We start from the raw sequence: 15,972 nt of genomic DNA, 5'->3' as shown, positions 1-15,972 counted from the left end.
ACTTCTCTGGGGCTTGTTTACATTTCTATCTGGTTTGCTTCCTCCACAGGCCCACCAGCCTTTTTTAGAAGAAAGTACTCCTATAAACTTTACTCCTTCCCTGGTCTCCTACTGGGAGCTTTCTGTAGACCTAGCTTTTTCTCCAACATACACAAAGCCAACTGGGATACAGTGGCTGTTTTTTTCTAAATTCAACATTTATCTTATGGAATTTCAGGTGCAATCTGCTGTGTGTTCAAAGGTCTGACTATTACAAAAATACTATAGAATTCACTAAACCAGTCATTTGTAGAAATTGATCCTAAAATGTTCAAAGGATATTCTTTTTATGTAATATACCTTCTAAAAAGGGTATTATAGAATTTGCCTGCCATACTAGCTATTAAAAAAATTCCATGCTTATGAAGGAATTCTTCTGCTATGTTTAAACCTTTAAAATAAAAGACTGGAAATGGCTTGTGTGAAGATAAACCCATCTGAAAACAATTCTATTTTTTCTGCTGAGGAGTAATTATCTTGAAAATCTGTGGAGCCTCCATTGTGAAAATCACTAATCCCTCTAAAATAATGATTTGCAGCAATGGTCCAGAAGCAACTGAAGCTGCTCAATTTAATAACAAAATCCTCTCTGCCATCCCTAGTTTTGTCAAACTAGGAAATAAAAAACACAGCTTTGCTCTGGTTACATTTTTTCAAAGTGAATTTGATGTTGTTGCCTGATGGTCAGCCAGAGATTGAAATTCTCAATATACGAGGGAGAAAGCTATGGTGCAGACATAGAGGTGGAAAAATCACTTCACTGTTCTGACTGGTTTAGGATCCTTTTCGATGCTTATTGAAATGCTCTTTTTTAAAAACATCCAATCGTGGTGAAACAAATCCAAGTGATGAAGAAATTACAGTTCTCAACAACCTGTTCCCAGTAGTTAATTATTACTGGAGTAACCAGCTGGAATTGGTTTTTAATCACAGAAATAAATGTTCCCAGAAAACGACAAAGCTCAGAAGGCCTAGACCAGAGTAAGGCCAATATGTATCTTACAGGGGTGGTGGTGTTAGTGAGAACACTTCAGATTAGAAAGGTGAACAACCCACTGAAGTGACTGGGGTTGCTTTTATGTGCAGTGTTTAGTGTCTTTATCATCTACTTACATTTCATGCCAAAGTAGAGTTGGAATAGGAAGAAAATATTCGCAGCTGCTATGATCTATCAATAATAGGTCAGGGCTGGGGTTAGGGGATGTTGTTTAATAATTATCTGTGGTGAATGCTAGACTGAACAGTATTTTCTCATTAAGCAGCATGAGTACAATCTTTGGCCTTTCCCCAAATAGAGAACAGGAATCTCTTTTTAAGGAGTCTGTTTCACACTTCTAGCATTTCTACTTAGGAACAAATTTCATTTGTAACAGTTCCTTTTTTATTTAATTCATTTTAGAACCATCCACTGTATTTCTCCTGGCCATAGCTTTTGATCTCATTTATGCTGTTCAGTGTCCCCACTGACTTGGTTTTATAACAGTTCCCAAGTTAGTGCAAGCTGTCCTTTCAAAGAATCAAGTGCCTCTGTGTGTATTTATGTATAAATGGCACTTCAGTTTGTGCGCATTTAGCCAACGTAATCATAAGCTGCCACTGATTTCTAGTTCTGTGATCAGTTCATTTATATCTGCCCAGATGAGGTGAATTATTGAATGAAATTGTGCCCACACTGGAGTAGTCCTTGTTGGGGTAGGAAATTGTCTGTAATTTTTGCAAATCCCAAGAAAATATTAGGACTGCCACCATCACACTTTGAGCAGCTGTCACTAACAAAAACCATTTCCTCACTACACATGATATATGTGTACTTAGAAAGCCAGTCGTTCTATTCTGTGATACGATTTGTGGGTAGCTCCTTGCCTGTTTGAATGATGTTGACAGTTGGCATTTAACTTCATTTGCTTTAGACTTGTCCTTGACTGAAAAACTGGTAAAGCCATTGTTTTATGTAGAGAGCTGCACCCCTGTCCTCCCCTCCCCCTCCACCCACATAATTCTACATAAACAGATCTAAACCCACAGTTTTTAACATGCTAGTCATGCAAATCATTCCCCAAAAGTTTTAGTGATACCAGTTAAGATCAAATATATATGCTCAGATATGAGCACTTCCAGTACATCCTACCATGCACCTCTGCCATAGTCCCAGAGTAACAGACTGGACCCACCCACAATATGGAGAAGCTGAAGCTTTGTGGTGGGTAACGTTAGATAATACTCAGTTCATCTGCCTATTTGCAGTCACTCTAAGCAGCCCTGGTAACCAACAGGCATTTCCAAGGCACAAGCCGCCTCACCCCAGTTAGAAATCTAGAAAGTGCCTGTCAGACTGTGTGGACTTTAAAAGGAGCCAAGGGCTGAGACCAGATTTCTCTTTTCAGTGCTGTTCCCCCATCAGTCAGCTTTCGCACTGCTCATGCTCCTAGGGTGGAGCGCTGTGCTTCTGCAGGTAGCCTGCTCCCTGAGCCACCCTGCCCTGTGTGCAGCTAGCTCAGGTGTCAGCTCTGCATTGTAGCCTTCTCCTGTTTCATCACAGACAACACCTCATCTTTCTGCGGTGTTTGCATTTAACTGACATGTGAATGCCATTTGTGAACGATGTTCACATAGCGTATAAATCCCACAGTGACTTCTACTTAGGCTAAACCTGTCTTTAGTTTACAAGATAGTTTAGATTTCAGTGGAACACTGAGAGGATGACTCCACTCAGATTACAAGCAGGCATTTTTGTACCAGTACTTGGTACGAGTTGATATTTAGCAAAAGTAAACTATTTGTGTGGTGTGGTCAAAACAAAGACAAGAAGGATCAAAACTGGTTTAGGAGAGACATAAATTTTTTTATTGGTTTGTGTGAAAAAGCCTGGCTGGATATATACATTGATACTCTTGTGCGTCAACCTCTAGGGCAGATGTCTTCTGCTGTCTCTATTCTCCAAAAGAAGCAGCATTTTCCTAAATGCTGCCTAGTGTTTTACTAATAAACTCATCGACTGAACTTTGCTGTCTGGAGTCCTAAATTTTGATTTGAGCTTTGACCAACAGACTGAGCGATGCATTCCTCTCAGAGGGAGACATGGTTTCCGAGCCAGACAGAACAGCTCTTGTCAGTGCAGAAACATGCTCCTGTGTGCCCTGCTAACTCTGAACACATTTTACCTTGCTTTCCCATGCACAATGCATCTTCATCTGTTCTGAGTGAGGTCAAGCCCTCCATTAAAAAATACAAGTCAAATCAAGAGACTACAGAGCCAGATTTTAAAATACCTCAAAAATAGTTCAAGATCTCTACTGATAAGAACTGGAGGCAGCCGTGTAATCCTTGAGGGCTGCTATTTTAAGGATAATTCCAAAAAGAGACACAGCATTGTGGCTGGTTATCAGGAGAGTGATATTTCTGGACTATTTTGGCTTGACACTGATAAAAAGAAAAGACAAGAAAAAGAGAAAGACAAGTTAAAAAAGCTGTTGCTATCTCCTGCTGTTCAGACTTCCTTGTACTCATGTTTTGTACTGGGTTATTTTAAATGTGTACTTTAAAAATATTTTAACTGATTATTTTTAACAAATGCAATTGGAATCCCATATACAATAATTACTATCGATTTTCATGCCAAATGCAGAACATTCTTTGGGGAAGGGGTGTGTGTATACACATATACACACACCTCTCTCTCCTCTCCCTCCTCAAGGAAGCAATTAGTCGATCACTATAGTGGAATGACTTGCTTGCTGAAAATTACACATGTACATAACCCCTATAGAACTAGATCCTTCATTCTAAATATTGTACATTGAAGAATGGAAATAATTTTATATTTTGATGTACGTTTAATTGATATTTAGTCACTTTAATATAAAAATGCAAATATGGTTTCATAACTCGTTCACTCAGATCCCATTGTGTTATAAACTCACAGCGTTTTTCAGTGGCATGAAATAGTGGGGTAGTATATAAAGTCATCTAGTTCAGTTTGTATGTATTGTACTTGATAATAAATTATGTACTCAGTAACACACAACACTCCATCACAGAACATGCTTAGTATGTTTACAGCTTTGCCCTTATGAGGTTGTGAGCAAGCAATCCTTCTTCAGAAATATCTATGCCAAACTTAAAAAGTTAAGTAACTGAAGATAATTAGGAGGTGTAATAGATATTTTGTTTATAAGTGTGGGAATAAGCATTGGAACTGGGATAGCTTTGCAATTTTTGGTGTGTTTGATATATTTACTGAGCTTTTCCCAATGACAGTTCTAAATAGCACTCCAAGCAGTTCATTAGCTTTGGCACCACAAGTAAGCTGTCACTGCTGTCCAAGCTGCAATGCCAGTAACAACTAGTCTGGCTGCAAAAAGATCACTGAAGATTTTGTATTTATTGTTGCAACTGTTTAGTGTCACATTTTACTTTGTTGCCATGGACTTTGTCATTCAATGTATTAAGGTGGACAAACCATAGTAAGTGCTGAGATGGGATGCTCTCTGTATGTTACTAATACACAGTCTTCCCTTTAAAAATATGGATTTACACTCCTCATCACTCTTTTGTTCTGTTATATTGAAGGGTCACCAATACCTGTGGGCATTGATGTGCAGGTAGAAAGCATTGACAGCATATCTGAAGTTGACATGGTAAGTTGGTTAGTAGAACTGGAATAAAGAATGTCATCCAAAATTCAGGGTCTCAGAAACATCCAGCTGAATGATATAGAATAATACAGTCAGTTACAGAAAGCAAACCCTTAAAGAGCACATCCTTGCCTTGAAGCATGCAAGTCATTCTCATTTAAACTAGGAAGCTCATGTTGCATTTCTCCCGGGTAAGAGGGACAGATCAGAGTGGATAGTGCTCTGATTTGAAAATGCCAGCCATTCAGTAAGCCCCATAGACTTCCCCATGAGCTCTTAGTGCTCTGCACATTAGATGATGAGGCTTCATGTCCTTTGCTTCTGCAGATCTGAATAGTTTTATCACTTTTGGCATGGGTGGAGCTGTGGTCATAACAAATGGAAACAGAAAAATCAGTTCCAGGAATGGTCCTAGGAAGGAGACACCCTCACTGCAATCAAGGACCTATAGCACTGGAATGCAGGCTGTTCATTCCTCAGCTGAAATTGTCACTAATAACGCCACCCAGACATTAGTGCCAAGTTGCTCCATCCTCTAATAGCAGGGCACGTTAACTTTGCAAAGAGATCTCACTTAAAATATCTTTTCAGTGAGTGTAGCTGTAGTCGTAGGTGTTGAGCTTACAACGGGATCTCTCAGTATGAACCCCTGCATTCCTTTGCAAACCTACCCAAATCATAAAATCATCTTACAGGGGCATAAAAACATATTCCAGGGGAAGACCTAAGTATCTTCCCAGTATTCTTATCAGAATTAATTGTTCTGCTGAGATAAATGATGTCTGCCTAATAATGCAAGAGTTACATAGATGAGAACAGAGCAGTCAGGCTGTGCAGAAGCTCAGATTGGATATTTGTAATCATGTTATTTCTCTGAATAGGATGATTTGTAACAATCTTTCATATTTAAAAAAATTTAGTTCTTGTAAAATTTGTTTACTCCTATGAACTTAATCATATTGTTTCTTTATCATGCATTTCATTCATAAATGCACTAATCTAAAACCCCTGTGCAATATTTGTGCCAAAGGTACAGATTAATGAATTTTACAAATTGACCTAATGCTCATGAAGAACTCAAAATTAATCCCTTTGTAAAGGAACTACAGTCCATTCTGGGAAAAGCCTGTGAAGATTTCCAAAGGAAACACCTTTCTATTTGCCTTTGGTTGGTTTTAAAGTTTCTTTTCCACTTCACTGATGGCCCAATCCAGCAGACCACTGAAATCTGTAAAAGTTGTATCTAAATATAAATGAAGTATGAACCTCAGTCTCAGACGCCAGTGAGAAGGCAAACAGGCAGTATCTCAGAAGTAGTTCCAATCTATATTTAAACTCATTGAGTGGCTTTTGATTCCTCTCATTGAGGATCCTTCAGATGATGTCCAGAGAAGAAATTGATCCTTTGCATGAGTTGATTACTTTGTACTGTTTTCTATTGTATGTGAATAAAACAAGCATTGTCTTCTTTTATTTTTAATTAAATGAAGGACTTCACAATGACTTTATATCTCAGACATTACTGGAAGGATGAAAGACTTTCCTTTCGTAGTAACAAAAACAAAAGTATGACTTTTGATGGAAGACTGATAAAAAAGATCTGGGTACCTGATGTGTTTTTTGTACACTCCAAAAGATCTTTCATCCATGATACAACTGTGGAAAACGTCATGCTCCGAGTATACCCTGATGGCAATGTACTCTTCAGTCTACGGTAAGAACTATACCCTTTTATAAGAAAATACATGACTGAAATTGTGGACCAATAGTCTGTACAGTGAGAAATTAATGTACATACTTGCAGTTAAGATTCTGATACTGGACTGGCATTAAACCCCTGGCATCAGATACTGGGAAGTGGTAACCACTGTACCAGTGGGAAAATAAATTTAGGATTGATAACAGAGATAACATATTTTTCTATCATTCACATATTGTTTCCTGTCACAGGATAGTGGCAGTTTTTTCATCTGTAGTAAATAGCACTAAGTTTATCAAGTGCTAATTCATTGCCAGTGGCTTTAGCAATATTGCAGTAGTTTACAGTAAGTAAAGCCCAAAATTATTAGCAAAGAACAAATGTGGTTTTCTTCCCCCTGGGTCTTTTAAAACTGTCTGTATCAGCTGTTTTCATCCTAGGATACCTGTAAACATGCCATCAATATTAATTGGGGCTCCAGACAGGCATGGAGAGCAGATTATTGGTGCTGATACCAGCAATGTTAGACAGGCGTGTTGTGTGACTACAAGGAACTGGAAACCGAAATAGCAATTCCAGGACTGGAACAGCAAGATCATTAAATGTGTCTCCCTTCTGTCTACTTCTGATTGCTTTTCTTTATGAAGCAGATTTGGATGATGCGGCAGAAATAGTTTTAATGGAGGAATTTTCCCCCTAGGGTAAAGGCCCTGAGGCCTGTGCATTGCAGAAATCACAGTTCTCCTGTTTGTTACTAATTAGGCCTGTGCACAGCGGTGATATTTCATCTAATCTGGATAGTTTGAAGACTTATGCAAGCACTTGAGATTTTGGCTAGGTAATAATTGTTCCAACAAGTAATGAATTTCCCTACCCTCTCATGAAGACATGCAGAAACCCTCACAACAGCAGCTGTACACCACTTTAATATAGTGTGTGTTCAAGAATCATACTGACCAGTAAGAAACAATGAGGTGAAGTATGCATTTTATGGCTACATTCATTTCCATGCTTCATGCGAGAGAGAGAGAGAGAGAGAGAGAGAGAGAGGTCAGAGGAACTACATACTGTACTAAGGCTTACAGCGATGGCTCTCCATGTGAGGGGGTATGACATACATTCAGCTGGGGGAAGGAAGAGTGACAAAGAGACAGAAGATGGGCAAACACATTCTGTCAGCTTGCTGGAGGGGTGAAGTGTCATCAAGATTAACTGTAAGAAATCGTGCACAAATAGTTACAGACCAAAGGGATCATGTGATGGGAAGGACAGAAATGGAGAGAAAGGAAAAAGCGAGATGGGAGGGAAGGAAAAGGAAAAGTAGAGCTGAGGGACAGACACAGTGTGAATCAATTTACTACATTTGCTTAGTGCTCGGAATCCCCTCCATTATGGGACCCCTTGCCCTGTATCACATTTGCAAGCTGGTGCTCTACCTTTCTTCCTTGCCCTCGTCCTCTCTGCTCGCGCAGCTACCTTTCCCTAAGCCTGCATTACCAGATGCTGTGTACTGGGTGACTCCTCCTTGCTCTGACAGACAGGTGAGCTTGCAGCCGGCCTCACCCTCCTGTGCCAGTGAATAGCAGAGCCCCAAAGTTCTTGCCAAACCTGTGGATCTCTTCCTGGACATAAGCATGAAGGACAGGTGCCCTGTCCTCTTCCTTTCCTTCTCTATCAGTTCTTAGCACACTGAGAGGCAGGGAAAGGGGTGACCTAAAGGCTGGTGAACCAAAGTTTTAAAATTATTAAGGTGAAACGATGCGTTTCTAGCCTGAGTGGTACTAATGCCTATGTTCCTAAAGAATCAGATGCTCATTAAAACACCCTTTTTGTATTGCCAGTTTTACATGCAGCAGGTAGATTATATTCCAAATACTTATGTGCAAGAAATCTGCATATTCCACCATTTTTCTTCGGTGCCTAGCATCCAGGATTTTCTTGAAGCAAAGCAGAACAACAATCCAGATTTGTTGCTAAAATAGTCTTTCTTTCTTTCTTTCTTTCTTTCTTTCTTTCTTTCTTTCTTTCTTTCTTTCTTTCTTTCTTTCTTTCTTTCTTTCTTTCTTTCTTTCTTTCTTTCTTTCTTTCTTTCTTTCTTTCTTTCTTTCTTTCTTTCTTTTTTCTTTCTTTCTTTCTTTTTTCTTTCTTTCTTTCTTTTTTCTTTCCTTCCTTCCTTCCTTCCTTCCTTCCTTCCTTCCTTCCTTCCTTCCTTCCTTCCTTCCTTCCTTCCTTCCTTCCTTCCTTCCTTCCTTTACAATCAACATTTTCTTGTTGTTCCCCTGATCCTTTAGTCAATAGCTGAAAGACTGAAAAAACATCCATAGTTGGAAGTCTTATGCATGATTTTAAAGATGTACCACTCTTACAATCTCATTTCAATCCAGTAGAATCTTACACTTGTTTAAATTCAGCTACAGTGTGATTACTGATCACAAGTTTTCAAAGATCACTTATATACCCAGTATATCCCTTATCACTTAAATCCCTGTAGGATCCAGTTTGGGAAAAACTCAAAAAATCAAACTAAAACATCACATGACATGCAAGCTGTGACATGAAAGGGAAATTTGACAATATTTACCTTATTTAAATTGCTGCCTCTAGCCTTTTTGTTTTTATTGGTTAAAATGTCGAGGGATATTTATCTGCTAAACATTTGTGAAAAAGCAGGTGGAATGCAAAATAATGTCTTTACCTAGATTTCCTTAAGCTTTTTAGAGTATAAGGCATTTCCATGGTGTTGAAGAAGAGAGTAGGCTTCCAAAAGTAGCAGCTTATCTTTTTATGCAATTAAATATTATAACCATTCTAGCTGGGAAAATAGCACTTGAAGTAATATTTGCTCTAATCTGTAATATTATCTACTTCAATCTATGAAAAATCCAGTCAAGAAATGTGAACTCCCCTTATTAATCTTTATAAGTGTAACCCTTCAAAGTGTAATGTGTGAAAGGCTAATGAAGGATCAGGCCAGTACAGGGTTTAAAAATCCAAGGTAATGTACTTAATAAGAAAGACTATTTATGTTTAAAAAATAGGTTATCTCACTGACTTGTTTTTATCTCACTATCTTGAAACAATTTTAAAAGCGTCTAAAAAAAGTAGAAAAACTCAGTCATCACAATTCTAAACAGCAGATTGGTTGGGGATCTCACTAAGATGTCCGTACAGCCCTAAGATAGTGTGAATTTTTAAATTTAATTTCTGTTTTTCTGTTCCTGTCTGCAGAATAACAGTTTCTGCTATGTGTTTCATGGATTTCAGTAGGTTTCCTCTGGACACTCAGAACTGTTCTTTAGAACTGGAAAGCTGTAAGTTTAATTCATACCTGTTCTTCACATGTGTGTTCTTACTAGCACTCCATCTTGTTCACAATACCTTTTTCACTTATTTTGATGTGTGACCTGAACCCTTCAACCTGTACAAATGAAACTGTGGCCAGTTTGGGATCTTTCCAGAACTCAGTGAGCTTTGGGAAGACAGAAAAACCATGTTGCACCCTCCTTTGTTTCGACTGGGTTGATATTCCAAGGCCTAAATCTAAAAATGTTTCCTCTGTCAAAAAATCACGGGGGTTTTTTTCTTGAGAAAAAGGCACAAGTTAAAAGTAAAATAAGATGTCAATATCTGATCTCATGGAAAAATGAAAATAAGTGCTTGTGTTATTGTGAAATGTCTGCTTTCTCACCCCAACTCAGTTGTCTGTAGTAAGCTGCAGAGCTGGACACCAAAAGGTAACTGTTTTGCAGAGCCTTTTGGTATCTCAGAATTTATTTTATCTGGATTATGAGTAAAACTGGAATGCTGGTTTGTTGTTTAGTCTTGGAAAAGAGAACAGATGCCCAGTGTTCAGGCAGTCTGCTCAGTGTGGCAGCTCCAGAGCTCCGATCCTATGTGCCCTGTGACCCTGAGCATGCCCATGTCCCCCATCGTTCAAGTAAGCTGCTGGCAGGGCACAGGACCGGGCTCCACTTGGAACAAGGTGGAATATGGTCTCGGCAACTCAGTTTCCATGTCAACTAACTGGCAAATTGATGTGAAAAGAATGTTTCTTTGGAGTTTTCCTAAATTGTTTGAGTGGTCTCCCATCCCTAAGAAAAGAAAACAGAAGCATTATTCCAGCAGAAGAGGTGATTTAGTTTTTACTTTCTCATAGATGCATACAATGAAGATGATCTGATGTTATACTGGAAACATGGAAACAAATCCCTGAGCACAGATGAGCACATCTCCCTCTCCCAGTTTTTCATCGAAGAATTCAGTGCTTCCAGTGGACTAGCTTTTTACAGCAGTACTGGTATAGTAAGCCCCTGTCATTAGAAGAGAGAAGCACGGGACACAATCATGCAGAATGTCTTTCACATTCAAATTCGTTGCTAATGAATGACTGTTAACTGCTGAGAGATCTCGGTTTAAATGAGGTCTGTCAATCACACTGGTCTGTCGGCCTAAGTCCTCGGTTCTCTTTACATTACCAATGTAACACTTGGTATTAGAAGAAGAGGCCATAATAATACTTGTAACTTGACATCTGACAATAAGAACCTGAAAAAAATGTGCAACAACCAAATATATGCTGTTGTGAGCTCTTGCAAAATCACGGTGCTTCTCTGAAAGCCACTGGAGTATTGGGTTTGCAGGAATCTTTGGGTCCTGGTTACATAGAAAATCTTGAAAATACAAATCCTAAAAAACTAGAAAGCACACAACAGGACCCCCATTGTGTTTTATTGTCTAAAATCTCTTCGTTTTTGGAGCTGTAAAATGTCATTAAAAGTCTTCTAACTATAAGGTTTCCACATGAGAGCATTTATCACCTATTGAGGTCTAATTCATGGTTTGCTTAATGTTCCATGTTTATACATAAAGTTGCAGAAAAAAAAATCCCTTTATGTCAGTGCTACGTTGTTTAAATAAAGGTATCTGTCCCAGACAGGTTTTTATTTCTCCCTATAGATCTTGAATTACACTTCCTGGCAAACTGCAAAAGGCTTTAGGAGTTTATTATAGTTTTGATTTCATGCAAGGTGCGTTTTATTTTCTTTGTACATGCAATTATAAATTTTGAAATACTTCTCTGTGTAAGTAATCCAACCATACGCTTTTAACCCGATAAAATAGCATGCTTGCTACTGTACTTCCCAGTCTGAGTCAATTCATTTCAGTGCGGATATTGCCCTTTATATCAAGGCAGATTAATAAAATAGAAATTATTCCATGTAATATGATGAAATGCATAACACTTTGGGGAAAAAAGCCTTTAAGACATACAGGAAAGCTGCAAATAGATTTATTTACAGTATTTTATTTACAGGATTTGCATTTAAAAAAGAGCCATTCAAGTTTGTGGTGGCTGATATTGAATGCAGAAATTCCAGTTTAAATTATGATGCAGCCTAAGCAGTGAGGAATTCACAGCTTGATCAGGTTCTTCATCCTTATCTCTTGCTTGTGTATGAGCTAAGAACAGACCTCCAGCTTTCAAGAGCCACTGTCATATGAGAAGAGGGCGAGTGATACCTTACTATCATAACTGAGCCTTGCTGAGAGCTACGTCAAATTTGTCCTTGTTGCAAGGAGGAGACTGGGATGTTTTCCACCAAACTGCTATCACTGTGTGTTGAAACTGGGTTCCAGGAACTCAGCTGGCTTCTTTCTGCCTTGCTATTCTCATCAAAAAACACTTATGCAAGCAAATATGGTCTTGTGCACAACAGCGCAACCTCACACCACCCCTGTACACAGGCCTTTGCAGCAACTTCACAGCACCTTTGACTTTAGGAAGTGTAACTGCTTAACACTTACATGCAGATGTTTTGATAATGAGCTTACTCAGCAGGGTAAAGGTGAAAGGAAAGACTTTTTTTAAGCCACAGAGACCACTGGGAAGTACCTGAATAAATGGATGACCATATCTGTTAATTAGAACACTGCCCTTTGTAGACAGGTGCTTTGCTTTAGCTTTGAATTTTTGTTTCAATCAGGAAGTTCCACTTTCTCTTGTTCTTTTATTTTGCTTCTTGTTGGAAGAAAATGATTACACACAGACCCTGCCCCCCCCAAGTAAGTACTAGTGGGGAACAATCAGCACAACTATAATGGGAGCCATCTCCCCCTGAAGAGTCTTGGGCTAAAAATGAACAAAAGTGCTGCTCACAAAGCAGCCTTCTGCTTTTTAGGTTCTCCTTACCCTGTACTGTGAATCTCAGTGAACTAGACATGCGTAGCATTTAGGCTTTTGGAGTTCCCTGGCCTGCAAAGGAGCAACAATTTCAAGCCATTTTGGGGACAATCATTTTTAAAACCAAAAACCTTCTCTGGAACTGGAAACACATAGGACATGTTTAATATTAGATGGCGTTATTGTTGAGATATTCTTTATAAAGTGGTTCTTTGTGATGGCATGACTGCTCCAACACAGGCTCATTGATGTCTCTATTTGTACTGGACAGGCAGATGGTGTGCAGCCCGCTACTTTTGTGTTCTTTTCACCTCCCTGTAAACTAATTTCCCTCCCATGGCAGGAGGTGTAGCACACACGCTTTGCCGCACAGAAGGACCATGCCTCAAAATTCACTAGGTGGCACCCTTTCCTCTAAAGTCAACGCTGGGCAGGCAAACAGGTCTGACCGTAGGAAAAGAAGTGCTGCTTGTTGCTGGGTATTCCTAGCGTGAGACAAGGCAAGTTACTTTTTGGGGGAGTCAGGGTGTTGGCTTCCCTGTGCCAACTGGACTGGGCAATTATATTCTGTCTGTATTCTCCTGGCAGTTTCACTTGAAGTCTATTTTTTTTTTTTTCTCCCCAATTTCATAACCTCAATTATAATATAGTATTTTATTCATGCAGTCGTGATCCTTTACTCCCAAGGCAGCAGTATTTTAATGAGGTATGATGGACGGTTTGTAAAGCACTATATAAAACCAAGGTGGTGGCAATATTTCTTAGGTGTTTACTAATATTGATGTGGATACACCATTCCTCCTGGAATAAGGGGGCCAGTGAACAGAGCTTACAAATAACACAGATCTCTTCTCCCCCAACCTGTTCCTCTCTCTTTTTTTCAATAGGTTGGTACAATCGACTTTTTATAAACTTTGCACTCCGGAGACATATATTCTTTTTTGTGCTACAATCCTATTTCCCAGCCATGCTGATGGTGATGCTGTCTTGGGTTTCATTTTGGATTGACAGAAGAGCTGTTCCTGCCAGGGTATCACTAGGTAAACCTTTACATTATTCTGGGAGGAATAGAAGGGTTTGGAGTTACCTTAGCTTCTTATTTACACAGCACATGAGCAAGTATATCAGGTAATTGCCTGAACAACACTATTATCCACTGACCACTGACATCCACTGTGTCACTACCACAACTTCCTTTAGTCAACCTCTATGTTAGGAAATGGGATGTTTGTTCTGACTGGCTTTGCTATATTAGAAAACAGTTCACACACCACAGGAAAAAGGAACAATTCTGCAGATTTCCTTATGCAGAATTTTACTTAATCTCTGGGGTTTTTTGTTTGTTTGTTCATTGGTTTGGGGTTTGAGGGGGTTTTTTTGCAAAGACTTTTTTTTTTCCTCCCCTCTTCCCAGCAAAGTAGCAGGTAGTAACAGGTAGTCAGATCCCTCTCCAAATCCATGGTTCATCAGAGTTACTTAATAGGCATAGCATAACCCATCTAAAAGCTTTGTGGCTCTGCTTTCTCTCTAGAAACATTTGATATCTTCCTACCAATTTGGAACCAGTTTGCTGCTTGTCCTATGTAACAAAGCCTTTCTTTGTTAGGCACCTTGCTTTGGTGCCTTAACTGTGCAAGGCACACAGGCTTCTGTGGAAGCCAAAGAGTAAGTTGGGCATCTTTCTGCTCTCACAGTTTTAATTCTGAACACCACAGCTCAGGAGAAAAAGACTAATTACAGTGCTTTTTTAATAACATTATTGTTTTTCTCAGTGATGAATCAGTTGATACCACTTCCAGACTGCCTTTTGTTGGGAATTTAATGCTGATGGCCTTGGAATTAGTACTTTTTTTTTTTTTTCCCCCAAAGATTAGCTTCTGTGTGAAGATCTGATGGAAATTTATTAAGATATCTAATGTAACCATAATGCATCTGAGTCCTGCAACTGTCAGTTTAAGAATTAGTAAAGAAGCTCCTGCTCTTTCTTCTCACTGATGCTAGTCCCAGAAGCCAACTGTATGTTGACATATTTCTTAGGCAAGTGAAAAATATGAGGATCTTTGTTTAAGAAACTTGAATGTACTGAGGGAGCCCTCAATTTTTATCTATAGCTATATCAATCTACAAAAACTAGGACTGTAGCTACCGCAGATCCCTTTCTATTGGCACAGTCTAAAGCTATTAATACATGAGATATGAATCTATTTGTCAGTCTAAAAAGAAATTATGGTACCTCCTACCTACTTTTATTAATGCATCCACCAATTCCTTTTATTTATAAGAAATGTAACTTCATCTTTAAAAATAAAGTTTTAATTCTCAGTAGGTAATTTCTAATGTTGTCAAGATGGTTTTGCTGATCATGTTCTTTAATTTATATATGGATTTCTGCAGAAGGTTGTGCATGAGGAGTTCTATGAATAAGGCAGATTTCATTAGCATAAGCATACATAATTTATAGGCAATTTTAACATCAAAGTTTTAAAAGCTTAACTCCCTAGCCTAGAGTATACATATTTTAAATAAATAAATTTCCTCTTATACAGTATATTTCAAACTCCATCCTTCAACCTAAGGAACTTGCAGAGAGGGAGAGGGAGAACTCTTGTATGTTCCAGTGGACTTGAACTAGCATAAAACCGGAGAAAGGCTACACTGAGATCCAGCTGAAAGGCAACACTATCAGCCAGTGCTGCCTCATGGGTGTTATTGAGATGGCTTCATTTCCAACGTTACCTTTATTTCTTTAAAAGCAGGGCCTGGTTTAGTGTTGGTTGTTGGTGGGTGGGTTTGTGGGTTTTTTTCCTGAGACAGAGCGAAACAAAATGAGATTAACAGCTGCATGTAAGAGGAGAGGTTGAAAATATGAGCATTGAATTCTGGACACATTGAAGTCAACAAAAAATATTTCTTAGTTTCAATTCGTATAGCATTTTTATGCTAGAGTGTTTTGAGAGAGACAAGGAGTTACGACAGAGATGTACAAGCTGATAGATGTTCTCAAGAAGTACAACTTGAGAAAGGGTTGTGAGGCAAATTGGTGATTCTTTGGTGATTCTCTGGGACAAGAAAGTGTACAGCAGAGATCCTGGCTCTGGGAAGCGGGGCAAGACCACAAACCTACTTTCACTTCTCTATAGCAGTGCCTAAAGCTGTCACAGAAATGTGTTCCTTATGCTGCTGAATCACTGGTGTTGTGTCCTTGCTGTTTGAACCTGGTGTGCCACAGGTCTAACTGCACGCACTGAGCAGAGAGATGATTTTCTGGTTTCAGTATTGTATGTGATAGGTCCTTCATGGTTCACTCCACTTTTCAGAGCCTGTGCAATGAAGTTAAAGGCAGTGTCAATCACACGCCCTCACAAAGCTGTGCTGTCCAAGCAATGGTGATGAGCTAAACAGAACCAGCTGGCCAATAT

At 39.0% G+C, this 15,972-nt stretch overlaps 1 protein-coding gene across 1 annotated transcript in view; it reads left to right on the top strand.

Moving 5' to 3' along the window:
• GABRR3 (gamma-aminobutyric acid type A receptor subunit rho3) overlaps positions 1-15,972 on the top strand; it is a 38,831-nt gene that overhangs the window by 20,316 nt on the left and 2,543 nt on the right. Inside the window, exons 4-8 of the mRNA XM_010304748.2 lie at positions 4,609-4,676; positions 6,164-6,387; positions 9,601-9,683; positions 10,529-10,669; positions 13,441-13,593. Of these exons, the coding sequence (XP_010303050.1) occupies positions 4,609-4,676; positions 6,164-6,387; positions 9,601-9,683; positions 10,529-10,669; positions 13,441-13,593 (669 nt within the window). The remainder of the gene's footprint in view (positions 1-4,608; positions 4,677-6,163; positions 6,388-9,600; positions 9,684-10,528; positions 10,670-13,440; positions 13,594-15,972) is intronic.

Source organism: Balearica regulorum, chromosome 1 (assembly GCF_011004875.1).
Source record: "Balearica regulorum gibbericeps isolate bBalReg1 chromosome 1, bBalReg1.pri, whole genome shotgun sequence".
In the NCBI taxonomy this organism is placed as follows: Eukaryota; Metazoa; Chordata; class Aves; order Gruiformes; family Gruidae; genus Balearica; species Balearica regulorum.
The sequence above is the reverse complement of the archived record's forward strand: the minus strand, read 5'-3'. Positions and strand labels throughout refer to the sequence as shown.